At 37.3% G+C, this 19,779-nt stretch overlaps 1 protein-coding gene across 1 annotated transcript in view; it reads right to left on the reverse strand.

The window, feature by feature from the left end:
* Window positions 1–19,779, reverse strand: part of DZIP1 (DAZ interacting zinc finger protein 1) — a 36,351-nt gene that overhangs the window by 16,076 nt on the left and 496 nt on the right. Inside the window, exons 2-10 of the mRNA XM_031059557.1 lie at window positions 19,541–19,779; window positions 14,855–14,939; window positions 13,196–13,320; window positions 10,887–11,048; window positions 10,064–10,201; window positions 9,002–9,064; window positions 7,612–7,752; window positions 5,283–5,331; window positions 3,919–3,978 (exon numbers count right to left, since the gene is read on the reverse strand). Of these exons, the coding sequence (XP_030915417.1) occupies window positions 3,919–3,978; window positions 5,283–5,331; window positions 7,612–7,752; window positions 9,002–9,064; window positions 10,064–10,201; window positions 10,887–11,048; window positions 13,196–13,320; window positions 14,855–14,939; window positions 19,541–19,779 (1,062 nt within the window). The remainder of the gene's footprint in view (window positions 1–3,918; window positions 3,979–5,282; window positions 5,332–7,611; window positions 7,753–9,001; window positions 9,065–10,063; window positions 10,202–10,886; window positions 11,049–13,195; window positions 13,321–14,854; window positions 14,940–19,540) is intronic.

Here is a 19,779-nt window from a genome sequence, read left to right on the forward strand (position 1 = left end):
CTCAGACCTGAAAATGGTCTGCTGATCAGGCATAAAGGTACATGCTTCTCTTCCTCAGTGTATCAGAAACAGAGGAGATGAAAAAACAGGAACTACTAAGAACAGCCGCATGAGCAGACCTAAGATACATTACTGTTATGTGTAATAATGTTGTTTACTGCATGGTAACAGAAGAGATCAAATGCTAAGGCAGGAGGGAGTGCAACACCTTACAACACCAACTTCCCTTATGTAAAAAAGCCTTTTCTTTCTTTTCACTGTACACATATTCTAAGAGATATCTACTAAACATCACAATGGAATCACATTTAAGAAAAACCACTACTCTGGTTTACAGGCAGGTGCGGAGATGACCTCCCTTAAGGAGCCCTCTCCTTATGTTTACCAGACATGTGCTTCTTCTGGCCATCTATCATCACATATTAATTCTAGCCATCATTAAGGCCAGCAGAGGTGTGTCTATCATCCCATATCTTCCAGAGTATCTCTTCTGACAGCTAGTATGAGTGGAGACACAGATGAGATGTATCAAAAGTACAGGTTACCTTAATTTCTCAGTGGATAATTATATTACTGAAAAATTATGTGCCCAGCATACTTTAGGAAACAATTAAATATCTGTTTTAAAGAGCATTTGAAGACAATTTCTACACAGGTGGAACAGGAAAATATATTTAACAATAATGAAGGATTCCAGCTGTGTATGTTTCATGCATATCATATATTATTTGTCTGTTCTTATCTACAAGTTAAAAATATTCTGACAGTGCTACTGGAAAAGCAGTCTTCTGGCCAACATTTAAAGAAGAAATCCCATTTACTTATGTTGAAATATAAAATGCTAAAAAACTTTTAGCCTGAACAGAAGCAATAAAATTATCAATGGTGTAGTGTCATCTACAGTAAACACTTTGTACTTGCAATGTAACAACCTAGGAAAAAATGTAAAATGTAAGCCATGGCTACACTTATTTCATGCTCCTTTAATTTATACTCAAATTACACATACAAAGAGGTGCCAGACCTAATCTGTGATACCTGTAATTTGGACCATTGTTTCTCAATTAATGCATTTAATATATTTTTTCTCCTAACTGATCAATAGAAAGCCACATACTGCACATAAGCAGCAGAAATATTAATTTCAAACCAATATTCCTAAGCATGATTTTTTTTTGACACTTACCTGAGGCTCCTAAGTTAGGAGCCCAGTCACCTCAGACTTCTTCTACAGTCATTGAAGGGACACAGGCAACTTCAAAGAGCATTCAGATCTTAGTTCAGCTGAACCAAACTCTGAAGGTGCCCCTTTTCTCTGTTTACTGTCTAGGAAGTGTAAGTACTTTAACCAAATTTTCCTCAGATGCTTCAGCTATGTCCCTAGTGATAGTTGAGCCTTGGTATCCACACCATGTTCGCAGACCGAGACACAGGTTTTAATGAACAATCTAATTGGTAGCTTTGCTTTTTAACTACTGTCTTCAATTCCACCTAATATCATTGACTTTACAAAGACTAAATACTGAACAAGTATCAACATTTCAAGTAATATAGAAGCCAAAACCTAATTTTAAAATATTATTTTAAAAAATAAATTGTAATTAATCTGTTGCCTTTTTGTGAGACTGAAGTAATATTTGAAAGTAAGACCTAAGTTATATCTGCACAAAACCCTATAGGTAGCTCAGAAATGGATAGAAGAATGTTCTGCCAGAATGGCATTCAAGGAGCTCTACTATCTTTCACAAGAAGTCAGGAATATTAACACAAAAACATCAGACTAACATAGCTATTCTGCTACTTTACACCTAGGATAACTCATATTTGCAACTTGGGTATCTTTTCATAACACCGATTTAAGATGTGCAGAATGAATACTAGGATGCAAAAGCATCTGAGTGGCTTTGAAAAGTGTATTTAAGTTCACATTAGAGAGCCTTTTCTAGAATTAATTTTTAAAAAAAGAATGAAGATATTTTATATGCAAGCAATTATGTGATGATCTGTGCTAAATAAATTTGTCTACAGAAGTTACCAGGAAGTGCTTTCCTTTTCATAAAGGCATGAGATGCAGCCATGATGTCTTAATTCAGAAAGTCAATCCCTTGAGGAGTCCTGAAAACTTCGGGAAAAACACCATAACTTCTGCTAACCTCCAGAAAATTAGGTAAGGCAAGTTTAAAAAACAATCCAGAAGGGAAGAAAGGGGACAGACAGAGAGACCTGCAGAGATAAATAAAATAGTAATCAGCAAAGGAATCTGAAGGGAACACCTTCTTTGAGGTTTCATAATAAATTGATGGTGAATCTTTTGTGTATCAATGGCAGGAATAGCCTTTTCTATCTTGAGAAGTTTCACAAGATGTCACAAACTTCATATTTGAAGCAGCAAGAAATTATGAAAGATCTGAATGAGCTGATTTAAATTGTCAGAGTACAAAAAATACTAATGTTCACAGAAGTGTTCCTCAGGAACTGTGCTCAGTACAAATGAAAGCAAATGCACAAAGAACTAATGCTTGACAAGCTTGGTGGGTAAGTCTTTAGCAGCAATAAACTTCATAAAACTTAAATCTTAAATTCAGGGCACTTGCTAAACTACATGCTGTGAGACTTCTTAGCCAGAACCAGAACTACTGTTTTGGTGTAATGAGGCTGGCTTAAATGAAAAAGAATTAATTGTTCAAAATGCTATCCCTAATTCTCTATACTTTATATACTATTACTTTTGTCTACACATTATTCAACCATACAGTTTAACTTAGGAAGCTACAAGCAATGAACTACTAAACCTTGCATAGTTTAGAAAGAAATCTCTGTATTATTCAAACAATGTTGCCATAAAATAATTAGCAATAATACAATAATTTCTTCTTTTTTAACTAATTCTTGTCATAACACATAGTTGAAAAGGAGCACTACATGATTTTTTCATTCCTCATCAAGTTATGGAAAGCTTGATACATAATGCCCTTTCTCCACAGAGGCATTTTCAGAATTTTTTGTATTTGGTGAAAAAGAAAAATTATCTACATTTTTCACAGACAAATTCCATTTAGTCTCCCTGTGACAGGCTTAAAAACTAAGAGAAATAATTAGAAAAAAAATTATTCAACTACAATTCAAATCAATAAACTGTTTTTAAACATTTTGCTTGCTTGTTTTTCATTACTTAAAAGGAAAATAAAGAATTAGTTGATCACAGAATATTGGTATAGTAACAAAACTCTCCATTAATTTGCAAACTGACTAAAAAACAAAACTATTTTCACAAAACTATTTTCACAAAGTACAAAACAATGTAAATATAGCTCCCTTGCCCCCCTCCCCTTCTAAAGGACACCACAGTGCCACAAGTTAAAATACCTAAATAATGATCTATACGTAACCACAGGTATATTCTGGAAGAACTAGGACAGGATAACCGCCTATTTTGATTATTTCTTCTGTATTTTTACTTCTTGCCATTTGAAGTCACATGGAAAATACATTTCAAGACTTGCAAAGAAACATCTCCACATGTTTCCCTATACAAACTCCAGCAGATGCATGTATATATACTCCAGAATATCCATATAATGTACCTATCCAGTATAAGGATATTTTCAATTAGAAAACACAAATTTCCTCCTCAATATATTTCATCTAAGTGATTCAATGATATAACTATTCTAGGAAATATTCTCAGATTATTTTAATTTGTTTTTCATTTATTCTTCTCAGTAGTGCATCCTTATAATTATTTCATAGAAATTCTCAACTCTGACATAGAAATTATGTTCTTTCAATGTAACTACTCTTAGACCTATGATTTGACAAAAGCAAATGATCTGAGAAATGATTGGACAAACCTATGATCTGAGAAAAGAAAGGGTTAGATTTGCAAGTACTGGATCTGGACCTCTCAAAAAAACTTACCAGGTGGGGGAATTGATGGAGTTGGTTTAGATTCTTGAAGACGCTCTACAGAAGTGTTCACTAAAATAACAGAATAGTAAAAAAATAATAAAATTGTATTATTGTAAACAATAGCCAAAAATACAGATTCTTAAATATAGCAATATTTAATCATATTTATAAATCAGTTATTTTTTTACATTAATGGGCAAAAAATAAACAAAACATTTACAAAGTAAAAACTGTTCCTTCACAACATAAAGTACATCTCTATGTATGCTTAGCATTTTTAACACTTCTAGAATCAGGAAAAGAAACTACTAACTAAATCATCACTGGACTAGAATGTGATCAATTTTTTTGGTCATGAGTGCATGCTGCCTTTGTGAGACAGGGAAGAAGACTTGGCCCAAAGCTACTTAGTCAAGACCAGCCTGACCAGGGCTTGTATTCCCCAGAGAGGATCTGCAGCATCCACAAGTGACATCAATGAGTGCAAACACTCATACATCTATAGATCATGTATAGGGTGTAGCCTTGGAGTGAATTAAGCTTCAATCCTGCATTGCTCAGATCAGCTTGGGGCTAGGAGCAAATCTGCCTGTGTGCCATGGACTCTTAATTGTCTGTGCTTCAATGTGAATGAATATGACCAGCTAGAGCTGAAAAGCCACACAGCCATGCTCTTACTAAGCCTTCCTCAATCTAAACCTACTCCCTGCTCTTTGACCCAGTTCAAGCAAGTGTCTTGTTAATACATAAAAATGGTTTCCAAACTGGGATCAGAATTAATTCAGCAGTCATCACCTATTGCAATAAACTTACTTCAAGTCACTGCAACTGCAGCATTAACCCATACGGGTGTTTGTAGTGCAGGACAATATCCTGAAACACTATTATCAGGTTTAGCTACTTGTAATAGGCTTCAGATGTTAAAGTATTGCACAGACATAAATGTAATAGTTCTTAACATTCTTTGAACATCTGCATCTTAACTGACGATCAGTTTTGTCTCTTCTTTCAGTATTTTCCCTTTTGTGAGTTCTGCAGCCTAAGGACAGTCAAGCATGAAAAAAATCAATTAAAATTATACTTCATAAAGCAAATCTGGAAGTTTTTTAGATAATACACAATAAAGTTGTTCTATTTCACATCTCTTCACTATTCAAGCAATCAACTTTGTACATTAGAAGTCTTTACAGCTACAAAGCATGATCTTTGTAAATAGTGGCATGGAAACAGGTAGGTACCCTGTGAAAAACAAATACATTTCCAGTATTGATTTTATTTCAGTATTTTGTTAGCCAAGTTGATGTCTATATTTGTTTCAGCCAGGCTGCAGAAATCAGAAACTAAGTCTGTTTTTTCTTACAGTTTGTACTTACCATCATATGTTTTAACACTTGGAGCTGGTTTCACAGACAATTCTCTTATCTAAAGGAAAAAACACAGATATGTGAATATATACAAATGTAAATGATCAATATCTAGAATGAACATTTAGCAGGAAATACCTAGTTTCAGTACTGTTCCATAAGAGAAATTATGGGTTATGATTTGGGGAAAAAAATACTACTTCTGTGTCCAATATATATTTTGTTCATGCTTAATGAATGTTTCTGTGTTGTCTTAATGTCCACTCATGCTTTGTACATCTGTTATTGCAAGTTATAAAGTCAAATGAGAGCAGACTTAGGGGCCACTTCAGCACTTAAGAGTTTCAACACTTTCTTCCTCAGCAATTCATACTCCATTTTGCAAGCCTGGCTTCCAGTACATGGAAACACTGGAGTGTTTAATTTCACATTGATTTTAAATGCATGAACAGTTCTCTCTCTGCTTTACAGGTTTATCTGTGTGACACCCCAGGACAAGCATTGAACTGACAGAGTAAAGGAAACACGCTGTCTGTAATGTGATCTAAAGAAAACAGGAAACTTGTGAATCCTGTATCACTAAAACAATGTTCTGCACTCCAATTCCCCCAAAAATAGAAGAACATGAATCATTCAAACACATAGCCACTGTCAGATGGAGCTGGCACAAGATATTGGACCCTGATCCTCTTTATTTATCAGTTTGGTTATAGCCAGTAGTGTCATTCATTGGCCATTAAGTTTGGATTCTGCAAAAGTGTAAGCTATTTCTCAAACCCTTTTATTTTCCAGGGATTGAGAATGTAGATCTGCACAACTGTATTTCACAAACACCAAACTTGGATTCCTCTGAACCGATTACACATCTGTGGTCATACTGTTATCTTTCCAAAGGTCACTTTATTAAGGAAATTCATCTATGATTGTCCTCCATTTCTCCAGCTATAAAATTTGTGAAGGTGGAGATGTAAAAGCTATTATTTGTCTTTCCATTTTTTAAGCATTCAAATATAAGTTTAACATTAATCTCAAGCAAAATGTGTAAAATCAGATTTACAAAGAATGCACTATCTAATAGAGGAGTAGGCCACATAATCATGCCATAGTCTAAACTCCAGACTACCCAGATCTTCCCCCACCAATCATCTCTAAAAATCTATAGTTATGTTTCAACAAAACCTTATTTTAGGCAAAAACAATTTCCAAACATAGAATCACAGGCTATCTCACTGGATGGGACCTACAAGGATCAAGTCCAATTCCCTCATTGGACTACCTAAAACTTAAACCTAAGAGCATTGTCCAGACATGCCAAGAGCTCTGACAGGCTTAGTGCCACGATCACTTCCCTGGGGAGCCTGTTCCAGTGTCCAACCACCCCCAGGGTGAAGAACCCTTTCCTAATGTCCAATCTGAATCTCCCCTGCTTCATTCCATTTCCTTGTGTCCTATCACCGATCACCAGAGAGATCAGAACCTCCTCCTCCATTGCCCCCCTTGAGGCTGTGATGAGATCACCTCTCAGCCTTCTCTTCTCCAAGCTGAACAAGCCAAGTAACAAAAGCTGCTCCTCCTAAAACGCCCTCAAGACCTTTGATCACCTTGTTTGCCCTCCTCTGGATGTGCTGAAATAGTCTGGTGCCCTTCTTACACAGAGGGCATCAATAGATAACCATGTTCTGAAACTGCACACAGCACTGGAGGTGAGGCAGCACCAGCACAGAGCAGAGCAGGACAATCCCCTCCCTCAATCAGCTGGAGATGCTGTGCCTGATGCACCCCAGGACATGGCTGGCCCTCATGGCTTCGAGGGCATTGCTGACTCACATTCAACTTCACATCACCTCAAACCCCCAGATCTCCTTCTGCAGGACTTCTCTCCAGCCTCTTGTTCTCCAATACGTGGGTACAAGTAGGGTTACCCCATCTCAGGTGGAGAATCTGGCACTAGGTCTTGTTACATTTCACATGGCAATATTTCAAATAATTATTCTCACAGTAATGAATAGGATACTTTACTTTTAGTGTGAGAAGTAATGTATTTTCAGATTTCAAACACTAGATCCCATTATGATTAAATCCTTTACACTATCAAAAAGTTTTGGTTTATTAAGCCTTTCTTTATCAAATGTGTTTTAATTCCTGGAACATTTCTGTGTCTCTTTTCCAGATCTATTCTTATTTATCAACATAATTTCCAAAGTGTAACCAAAGCACTCCAGCAATACTATTACAAACTGCGAATATTGAATATGCAGAGAAATATAAAACCCAAGTGCTAGTATAGTGTTTCTCTGTGTCCTGTTCTCTCTGAAACAGAGTGTTTCACAAAACAGACCTGCTTCCTCTGACTAATAATCAGATCATTCTGCTCCTGAAGCCTCTTCTCCAATTCTTCTATCCTCTTCCTGTAAAAGATGTTATTTCTGTTCAGGTCTTCCCTCGCTGATGTTTTGGTGTTCTCAACCTCTGACCGTAGCTACAAAGCAATCAGAAGAAAAGTAACATCATATTAACACTATACAAAATATTTTAATGCTACAAAGTCTAAACAAGCAAGTGTCATGCTTAGATATTTTTAACAATTTTTTTCTCTCAGCAAAAACCTGGTGTCTTCTGTGACTTCACTAGGACTTGTATATACCATAGAACAGTTGTCTGGATCACTTTTGAATTACACAAGGGAAACTACCTAAATCTCAACATAAAGAAAAGGACATACAAACACATTCCTGAGATTGCCTAAAAATAAGATTGCAGGAAAAAGTGTGTAGATCTATAAAAATGTTTTAATTATAAATAGTGTCCAGAAATGATACTTTGAGGACGTGATATGTTAATCTGCATAATAAACCTAGTATATTACCTCCAAACGTGGAAGAAAGGGAACATTATTTAGGTGCACCATCCCAAAAGTAATACTTACATTACTTCTCCCTTATTCTATTCTTGCACTGTATGTGGGTGTATCTTTAACTACATCCTTTTTGGGGACTGTTCCATGGTTCATCCCCAATGTTTTCTTGCCAGAGGAGGAGAAGCATTGGTCAGACCCACTATGATCTGTTCAGTTCTTACATGGTCACGCAGATGAAAGGAAAATGAAAGGAAAAGAAGCAAGAGAAACAAAGCAGCAAAGAGATTAAAAAGAAATGCAGATGTAAAAAGAAATCTGAAGAATAAAGCTTTGTATAGTAAAATATATAAACTGATGCAAAATAAAAACCCATGGTGTTTTCTTCTGGAAAAGCTGAACAGATTCTGTATTAGAAAGCTACAACAGAAAAAGCAATAGAGAAGTGATAAGAAGGAGAAAAAAAAAGACTGAGACATATGCCATAGGTCCATGGTAGCAGCAGGTACAGGGTGGATGAAAGCTACAGGTTGGCAAGTCAGATCTCAACTATTCAGCTACATAACATAGAATATACTGTATAATGCAGTGCTCACAGAAACAGCTGTAAGCTGTAAGCTTTTCAAAAGACAGATACAGTTTCAGTTTTCTGTCAGATTCTGAAATGCTAAATTCATTTTCAACCCTGGCCTTAACTGAAACACCAAGATCCTACCATAACAGAAACACAGAGATGATAAATACAGCTAAGAGGACATACTCTTATAAAATTTTGATATCTGGCAGATGTACTAGAGCATATCAAGAACTACTGAAAGAGTAAATTAAAAGAAAAAGTCTCCTTTAGGTGTAAGTGGTTTGCTGTGCCACTTACCAGGGACGTTTCTGTCTCATGGTCATGACACTTGGCTTGCATACAAGACACCCACTTTTTTTCCTGCATAGAGGAAATCCACGTTAATTCTTGCAAACATTTAATTTGATATATGCAGCTTTGTTTCTTGTTAATAGAACATGAGCATTTTGTTTGATATATGCAGCTTAATTTTTCTAAATAAAGCATAAATACTAAAAAGATGACAGAATTGATGAAATTTGAGTAACCCAGTATTTAATGCCTAGAACAGTTGATTTATATATCTGAGTGTAGCTTTCCTAGCAATCACTCTAGAAACGGTATTTTCTCTTTGATTTGTATATGCAGTCACTATGAGTGAGAAATACACAAGCATTTTGATACATCTCTGTGTATTAACAAAGAGTAGTAAGTGTAGGGGGTTTTCACTCTAAAGAATGTAATTTTGAGCACTCATTAACAAGGTATTTTGCATAATAATGACAAAATCCCAGAATTAACATATGAGTTTTAGAGTGAAGCCAATTTTCTTTGATGAAATAAATAAAAAACATAAAGCAAAACTAAGTTTTGCACATCTTTGCACAGAAGTGATCAAACTTCTGTATAACACCAGCAGTAAACAAAGGTCTTCACATCCCAAAAACCATGAAAGAAAACAAAAGGCACAGGTTGGAAAATCCTGTCAGAAAGTTTTCTAATTTTCATTTTGGGAAATGGAACATTCCAACTTTTCTGTAAGTGGCCTCACGGATGGGTAAACATAACTGCTTTATTAGAGTCTTCTGGAATTGAATTGCCACCACACTTGGCAAAGACAGATATACTTAATCATAAAGAATAAGAGAATATCAATAAATAAGCATCAATTACTTAATTTATAATAGATAAAGAAAATAAATCCTTGTTTGCCATTATATGGATAGTATTAAGTAGTATTAAATCTCTAAAACTAGCAATTTTTGGCATTAAAAATAATGAAAATTTTACTTAGGGATTTCATATCCTACTCAGAGATGAAGAAAAATAAAAAGAAAGCAAGTAATCTGTCAAAAGCAATACATTAAATTACAGTGTTACCTGTTTTTCCAGAAGTTTAACCACATATGGATGATCCCGAAGATGATGAGGTTTCTCCTCTGTAAACTCATGGCTGTCTTTCAGTGTTCCTAAATTGGATTTTTGTTGCATATTGGACTTTTGTAATTCTAACAGTTGCTAATAGGAGGGAGGAGGAATACAAAATTTTCTTTAAACACAGTTATGCACAGATTGCATCAGATATTTCTCCCATTTCATGTGAGGTCAGCATTTATCAAATTTCACGTCATCAATAATATCTACATTTAAAATAAATATGACTTGTAAAAGTACACAAGACCTAGCAGCTGCAGAATGTAAGCTGCTCTGGAAATGCCATGCAGATTTGACTTCTGACCCAGCCATACTTTCATGATTCTCTTGCTAGTGAGCATTTCCAAAGCATGTACTGAAAACAAATTAATTTTGTCAGGACGGTAATGCAGAGGTTAGTGTCCTCCACACCACTTATGAAAATATTAACGTAAGGATACTTAACATGCAGCAACCACAACAATATCTACTAACCTATAAACAGGCATTCAAAGGCTGAGGAGTACAGAAAAAAACTGACATAACTGCTGAAGGGATCATTCATTCACACAAAGCAATCCTTTAAATAAAAAGACCCGCAACCTGAAATTATGTCAATAAAATACCTGTATACAAAAATACAATTACAGCTACCATTCAATCATTGTTTTTAAGAGTTCTGTAGGAAGAGCTTTACAATGACTATATCCCATTTCAAATATGTGAAATTCACTGCCATCTACTGTAAGGGATTCAAGCTTTAAAATGTTGGAAAATTTAAATTGCTTACATTTTCTAAGGTTGAATTTCTTGAATGTAAGTCCTTAAGCTCTTTTGTAAACATATCTTTCACTTTTTCTATTTGATCAGCAAATTTCTCTCTTTCCTCGTCTTTCCATCTATGAAATGATTGTAGAAACTCTTCTTCTTTTGATTTTTGCTGCTCGCATTCCTGAAATTTAAAAAAAAAAATTGGTAATTTTTCCTCACGTTTAATATAAATTCAAGCTCCCAAACTACATGTGGAATGCAGTCACTTTCAACATTTGGGAAATATTGTGACATCAAAAAACATAACACCAGATTTTTTAAAGAATTCTAAGGTAGCAAATTATGCATTTTGCTAAACAAGCTAAACAAGCATGCTTCAAAACAGTTCAGGCAGTTTATTATTTTTCACTGAAAAACACACAAATGACCTTACTTGGTCATATCAAAGATTCACTTACTTCAGTATCCTGCTCTCACAAAAGCCTTAAGTGTGTAAGTAAGAAAGGCTAATACTGGGGCAAGCAAACATGCATGTTCTCCTTCAGTCTCTAAGTTGCCAGCTGTTTTCAGCTCAGAGGACTTCTGGAGCCTGATACAGCCCTGTGAACTTCATTAACTGCATAAACTTCAATACATTTCTCCTCATACACTTTGCAGTCATCTCCTGTGGCTGCATCAGCTTTAGCAACTGCAACACCTTTTGCCAATGAGCTCCACAAGCTGCATAAAGAGCCAAGCATTTTTCTTGTTGTAGTTAAGTTTGAATCTGGCTCCTGGTAGGTACATTTGATGGATTCTGAGCCCTGAACTGGAGAACAGAGAGAATCACTATTCACTCTGTGTAACTCATGACTTCACAGGTATCATTATCTCACCCTCCATCTTCATCAAGCGTTTGTCTCTTCTTCAGACTGAGAACTCTTAGCATGCTCAGTAATTTTAAATACTGACTGATCATCTTTGTAGCCCATCTCCATAACTTTTATAGCTCTATCCTATCCTTTTTGAGATGAATGGACTAGACTCACACAACACATTTAGGCTGTGGCTTGCACAGTGATTTTTCAGAATAATCGGTAGTATTTGATTTTCTTTGCTAGCTACTACTAACATTTCCCAGAGCTATATATCACAAGCTTAAGATCTTGCCCTTCAGTAACAGAACTCAGCTCAGAACCCATTGTTTCATAAATGAAATTAGAACTATTTTATCCCTATATGCCTTTACCCCACTTCATCCATTAGATTACTTCAACCATTCCACTACACAGTGAGGAATTTTTATATAGTCCTCAAATTGTTTAAAGTCCTGCATTTCACTGCCCAGGACATATGTATCTTTTAGGAAACACCAACATTTTTCCATCACAGCATTCACTACAAATTTGTTGTCTATAATATGCAATCATTGTACAACTAGGAAGAACAGGATCATCTGTACCCTTCAATCAAGGATAAGATCTTCTGCTCTTTCAATCAGAAGATAGTAACATTGTGCCACCTGAATTGACAGTGGATGTCAGTCATGGCAGATAAACTGTAACCAGTCACACCACACATTTCTATCTTCCCTGACATCCCAGAAAAACAGAGAAGTTTTGAAAGCTTCTTGTTGTGTAACACTGCAGACTGTAGCTTCAGGACATTTCAGGTAGTCTCCTTGCAGTTAGGAGTCTCAGCTAAGACAAGTGACTTCAAAAGAGGCCCCTAAGGCACCAAAAAATCTACATTGTTATGAATGAATGTGTTATGAATACTCCAAGTTCCACCTCATAAGCAAAACAATGCTTTGGGAGCAGGAGAAATATGTTATAGATGTACTTCTCAAAAGCTAGGCACAAATGAATGAGTAGAACGCCTTCCACATGTCCACATAGGGCCAAGACCCATTATTCTGACAGTGCCTGTACTCCTAAGCGAAACTCTAGCAGCTTTTGATTTGGTCATTCAGGACTTTTGAAAATGGAAGCTGAACACTTCCAAGAAAGGAGGAACAAAAGGACTGAAGAAAGAGAAGTCTGAAGCTGAGTTCATGGAAAACAACACTCCATGCTTCACAGAAGATCAGGATTTCCTCTGAAAACAAGGAAGAAAATAATCATCCATCATAGACTATCAGGTTGGAAGGTCATATTGGATTATCCTCCAGGATAATCTGGTCCAGCCTTTCTTGACAACAGCACAAACTAGACAAGGTGGCCCAGGACCTTGGCCAGCTGAATCTTGAAAGTGATCAACTTTGGTAAATCCAGTACTTCTGTGGGCTGAGTGAACACAGTTCAAAGTGCTAATTCTTTTGAGACATTCATATTACTTAGTAAGTATTACCTTAGACAACCTGGCCAAATTAGCCTGTTGTTCAAACTCTAACTGGGACTTGGTGAGCTGCAATTGCTCCTTCAGTTTTTCAATCTCATCCTGCAATTTTTCTATATTTCCTTTCTTCTTCTGTTCTGTTTGAAAGAAACACAGATTTTAAGAACATTTGTTGCAATTTCTGGAACTGTAATACTTACTGCAAATACATTTCTAGTGTTTCAGTAACATTTTCACAAAGTGTGACTTTCTTAGACCATTTCCCTTCCCACTACCATGATTCTCCATAGATGCTTTTAAATACATATATTCTCTGGACTGATAACTTACCCTCAAATACTTGTACCACTGACATGTGAAATAGTTTATGAAATATTTACATGAAAAAGTACTCTAGAACCTAATTTCAAAGGAATCTAAGGAACACAGGCTCATAAAAAGGATGTACGAAGGACAAAGTGAACCTCAATTATTCAATCTCTTAGGTTAAGTTTATTTTAAATAACCTTTGTAAGGAGTCCAGTTGGAATACAACAAATTATTTATGTGGATAGAATTGGGGGAATATCAAACAAAAAATGTTAAAATGTGCAAAAATCACAACAATCTTCAACTGTGAAACATTTCATCAATTTACCAATTATTTACTTGCCCATCATCTGGGAATCTAAATATTATTTCAGAAATAACTGAATGGGATATTTTCCCAGAAGAGCCATTCCAGGATTTCATACAATTACTTCAACTGTTTCTGCAGCATCTTACACTACCACTTTTATCAAGTGTAAGGTGCACAAGAGCTTCTTTCTTCTTCCAATATATTCACACTTCCCCTGCTGCTTATTCAGAACCCTCTTACTCTTGCTGCTGTTTCATTTGCCTGACAAGCTGCACTTCAGACCTCATTAGATTCTTCCCACTTTTTCTCCTCCCAAATGCTCCTTTTTTCCTAACTTGTTCTTATGCTAAGCACTGTTACTTGTCAATACTTGCTTGTCCTTAGCAATAAATCATAAGCATGCAGCCTACCAAGAAGGAGAGAAATTAGATACAAATGAAAGAAACTTTGACATCATTGTTTTTCAAACTAAACATCTTTTAGCGAAGAGAGAAAAAAGTATGCAAGTTAGTGATAAAGCAACCTTCAGTATCATAGATAGATGAAGTTAGACTACTGTTCTTAACAGTTTCTCTATCACTACATTTTACAGTCAGTTTAGTTCAGGAGAGCCTGATCCTATTCAAACCGATTACAGGTGAGGTGGAATATTTATGTATTTCTAATTATTATATATTTATAAAATTTATTTTCCTTAGCGCAGATTGTTCATTTGACCCACTCCTTCATAATATACATGCCTAAAGAGGAACTGTGCTCTGAAATGTGCTACTGGCTAAAGTATTCTACAGAAATGCTAGTTTGAAAAGATGCTGGAGATACGGCACACAGGTTTTTGTTAACTATTTTCCAGACACTGAAACATATGTTGCCCAATACATTGTATCAGTCAGTGGCACTCGCATTCACACAAACTGGGATCTGCCACTCAAAAATGAAAAGTAAAAACTTTTCTTCCAAGTTACACAAAATCGTGGGCTGCACATCCTCACTGTATTTACACTTTCCTAAACCATCTCTTTCAATTTTTTTGGTAACATTAAAGTACATACCGATCTCAGACTCTCCTGGGTGACGTCTTTGAATGTGACTTTGTAAAAAGGAATAGGTCATAAAAGCCTTTTCACAAAATGGACACTACAAAAAAAAACCCAAAAACAAATCAGTTTAAAAAACATTAGTAACATCTTTTTGGTAAATACAGTGGTTACAGTTTTGAACAGGTTATTACATTTTGTTCAAATGTAAAAAGAAGGTAACTTCAACAAATCCCATCTCACAAGAGTAAGAACAAGAATTCTCATGGTACCCAGTTACTGTAAAGTCATTAGTATATTAATGCTATTTAGCATTTCACAGTGATGGTCATGAGCAAGAATCTGATTGTGCTAGGCACTGCAAACTGAACACAACAGACTCTAGCCAAGCAAATTCAAATTCAGTTATAAACCACAGATAATGATTCATATATGTAGGTAGAGAACTATAATAAAAAGGCATGGCAACCCTGTTCAGCACAATACACAGACTCCAGCCAACCAGTAGCTCAGGTGTTCTTAAGATTCATGCAACACCACAAAGTAGAGAACCACACAGCTGGAGAAAACCAATAATGATGGGTTTGAGTATATGAGTTGTAAGATGGCAATACTCAAAGGACATGTAAAATACTCAGACATTTCAACCAAGGTAAAGTAGCAGTACACAATTTTGCAAGAAAAGGTATGCAGCTGCATTAGTATGCCACATAGAATCCTTCTGAAGCAGAAAGTTCTTTCAATTACTGTTTCTATAATTAACCTACTAGTTTTGAATATAAATTTGAAGTCAAATTTGGATCCCACCCTTTTTGAAATATCCTTTTTGTTCACCTTCAAAATACATTCTACTAATGTTCAGAATATATTAAAAATAGGTGGGTTGTACAAGGACAGAAGCTGCATCTACAAATGCTGTAACATACTTTAAGACTATGCATGAGGGCCCCTCATCACTTTAGGGTCATTCATTACCTCTATCTTATACTTTTTTTTTCAAATAAATACATTTTAACAGACCACAGACACTCAAAAAAGTAATTTCTACTTATCAGTGTGATATGACAGTAAGAAACTAGCTTAACAGGTTCAAGATCTTGTCACCATAATCAATGCCAGAAGGAGGATCTGGGGAGCTACAGGCTTGTCAGCCCAACCTTGGTGCCTGGCAATGTTCTGGAACAGATCATCTTCAGTGTGATCACATACAGGACAACCAAACAATCAGACCCAGCCAGCATGGGTTTAGGAGAGGCAGGTCGTGCCTGACTAACCTGATCCTTTTATTACCAGGTGACCTGCCTGGTGGGTGAGGGAAAGGCTGTGGATATTGCCTGCTGGACTTCAGCAAAGTCTCAGCACCATCTACCACAGCATTCTCCTGGAAAAGCTGGCAGCTCATGGCTTGGACAGGTGCACTCTTCTCTGGGTTAAGAACTGGATGGACGGCCAGGCCCCAGGATTGTGGTAGTGTCGCATCCAGTTGACATGTGGTCACTGTCATGTCCCCAGGGATCAGTGGCAGGGACACCCAGTTTAATACATTTATTGATGATTTGGATGAGGGGATTGAGTGCACCTTAAGTAAATTTGCAGACAACACCAATTAAACAGGAATGTTGATCTGCTGGAGGGTAGGAGTGCTCTGCAGAAGGATCTGGGTAGGACAGATTGACGGACAGAGGTCAACTTTATGAGGTACAGCAAGACCAAGCACCAGGTCCTTCACTTCAGCCACAAAACCCCCTGCAGCATTACAGGCTTGGGGCAGTGTCTATAAAGATGCTCAGTGGAAAAGGACCACAGGGTGTTGGTCAACAGCTGCTGAGCATGAGCCAGTGTGTGCCCAGGTGGCCAAGAAGGGCAGTGTCATCCTGGCTTGTATCAGCAGTAGTGTGGCCAGCAGGGCCACAGCACTGATTGTGCCTCTATACCCAGCCTTGGTGAGGCCATACCTCAAATCCTGTGTCCAGTTCTGGCCCCTCACTACAAGAAGGACATTAAGGGCAGAGAAGGGCAATGGAACTGGGGAAGGGTCTGCAGGGTAAGACCTACCAGGAACAGCTGAGGGGGCTGGAGGTGTTCAGCCTGCAGAGAAGGAGGCTCAGATCTTATCACTCTTTACAACTGCCTGAAAGGAGGGTGTAATTACACAGGGGTCAGCCTCTTCTCCCAGGTGACAAGTGACAGGACAAGAGGACTTAGCCTCAAGCTGTGACAGGGAAGGTTCAGGCTGGACATCAGAAGGAATTTCTTCATTAAAAAGGTGGTTAAACATTGGCATGGACTGCCAAGGGAGGTGGTGGAGTCACCACTCTGGAGGTGTTCGAGAAATAATGAACACTGCACTTAGCGCCATGGTCTAGCTGCCAAGATGTTGATCAGTCAAAGGTTGGACTTGATGATCTCAGAGGTCTTTTCCCCAAGCTAAATGATTCTGTGATTGTGTGAGATTCCCAAATTTCATATTATATTTCAAATGCTGCCACTGGTGATCGGGGAGCCTGTAAAATATGCTTTTCAGCAAACACTAAAGCCATGAATAATTAAGACAAATTTTGTTCAGCAAATGCAAGACCTAATATAAAACCAAAATAAAGTAATATAATATGGCAGGAAAGCATTACTGCCAACCAAGAGGGACCTTACAGTGTAACAGATTGCACATGATTTACAGAACTAAATTGGCTGTGAAATAATATTATCCATTCAAGCACAAACTTCATGTCAGTTTGACTTGCTGGTAGTGAAAGAAAGCTCTTACTGCAGGAGACAGGATTAACATAGGGAACATTTAGGTTTTGAATTATGCAACATTTTTCTTGCAACTACTTTTCACTGTTAACTACAACATGCACTTTATGCCTACGTTGTACATGAGAATGTAAGATTTCCGAACAATGTATCAAAAAAGTGAAAAATATTATTTAAAATTAATTTTGTATTACATGAAGGTAGTGACCAACAAGACTTAAATTTATGACTTGTAGGTATCAGTACCATTTTATAGTAGCATTTCATGGTTAAACTTATATTGATCTTGGATTAAAGGCATTACAGCTGAATTCCAAAACATTTACATTAGCTGTAAAGTGCACCTCTGCTAAAAAAGGCTTATTTGTAAACAAGTAACTGGCTAATTTGCAAAACATCCAAGACTTTGAGGGGATGGAATCTGAACTACCCTCTCAGGAACACCAGAAAAGCCCCTCTTATCTGGCAACAAAGATCATGGCACAGAAAAATATCACAGACCTATTGTTTACTGATCACACAACTACCCTGCATTTACAAACACTGGGAAATAAATTATTTTGGCATTCAAACTCAGAATCCTGAAAACACTGTATAACTTCAGGTATTGTTCAACATCGTTCCCTGAACTCATTCTTCTCATGTGAACTTAAATAACTTCTAGAGAAAAGAAACAGAAGAATGAAAGGGGGGAGGGGAGATCAGAAGTTTACTTTATACGAAATCAAATTACAAATGGGACATAGATTTCTATCTCTGTTTTACTGCAAATGCCATTGAACAGATTAGCAATGAGACAAGTTTACTACCATGTTTTTCAGCTTCCACAGAGACAGGTGCACACTACAAATATTTCTGGAAAATTTGGTAACATTTGGCAATCACAGTGTGAGAACTATTTAAGTTTACACATAAAATAACACATTTATCTTTTGCAACACAGGACAAACTGCTTTGTGAGTTGCATAAAGGTTTTTTTTTAAAATAATACCATATCAGCAGCTTGTCCTCGAGACTAACACTTGAATGCATGAACCTTGCTTCATGTATAGTTCTACTCTTGGGGCATAAGGTACCTTTTCCCTTACAGAAACACTTGAGCCAACTTAGCTGATGTCTTAAATATTGAACTTTGCCTGTAACTTTAAACATACAGAGCTAGCCTGAAATCATGTTAAGCCTGTGTTCAGTGTACTTCAGTTTACATTTGAAGCTGGAATTTGCATTCCCAAAACCTGAAAATGCTGATGCTGAAAAATACTTAGATCAAACTATCACACCATTGTAGTGAGACAAAAAAACCCTCCCAATATAAAGAGAGTGCCATGACACTGTCAGTCAGAACAGCTGTGTAGTAAGGTTCTTAAGAAACACCCTTTAGGAACAGATTGTTGTGGAATCAGAGCTGACCTAACTCACTGAAGCTTTTTACCATCTTGCCTGAGTCACCTCTGAGTCACACACACAAGCAGAAACTTTGTGCCTGGAGAACATCAGTGCAGGACAGTGCATTACTGCTCAGCATCAGTTCCAATGCATTTGCCCTGTGTGTTTTCTGACCATGCAGCTGGCAGACAAGGAAAGATAGCAACACAACAAAGTAGTAACATGTTTATCATAGGTTTTGTATGTGTGTGTATCTGACATTTCAGATGCATCTAAAGCAAATCCAAGAGTAAAGAGCATCTGTTAGTAAAAAGAGGATTTAGCAGTTAGAGGATTTAGTTAAAGATGATGTAGCATTCTCCCAAAAGTCTCTGAAACACAGATGGAAAACAAGTGCCAGCAATGCACTTCCTTTTGTAAGGTCACTGGTCCTTGCAGTTCCAGCCTTTCACCCAGCAAGCAACTGCACTCCAGCAGAGTGGGGCTGCTCTGCTGCCCATCCCAGCAGGCCCAGAGCTGACAAGGTGTGGGTGACTGGGCCACCAGGCCCTCTCTTCTCACCTGGTGGTAGTTGGCTCGTGCCTCCAGCATCATCTGCTGGGTGCTGATCACCTTCTTTCTCCGCCGGCATTCCTCCTTAAGCCCCTGGATCTCCTGCGAGCGCTGGGCCACCTCCTGGGCCAGCTGGTCACGCTGGGCCTGTGTCTCTCTCAGAGCCTCCTCCAGGCTGCCGAGCTGGGCACTGAGGTACTCCTGGGAGTGCAGCAGGTACTCGGTAGAGAGCTGCGCCAGGCGCAGCA

This window comes from Geospiza fortis, unplaced genomic scaffold (genome assembly GCF_000277835.1).
Source record: "Geospiza fortis unplaced genomic scaffold, GeoFor_1.0 scaffold84, whole genome shotgun sequence".
NCBI classification, from domain to species: Eukaryota; Metazoa; Chordata; class Aves; order Passeriformes; family Thraupidae; genus Geospiza; species Geospiza fortis.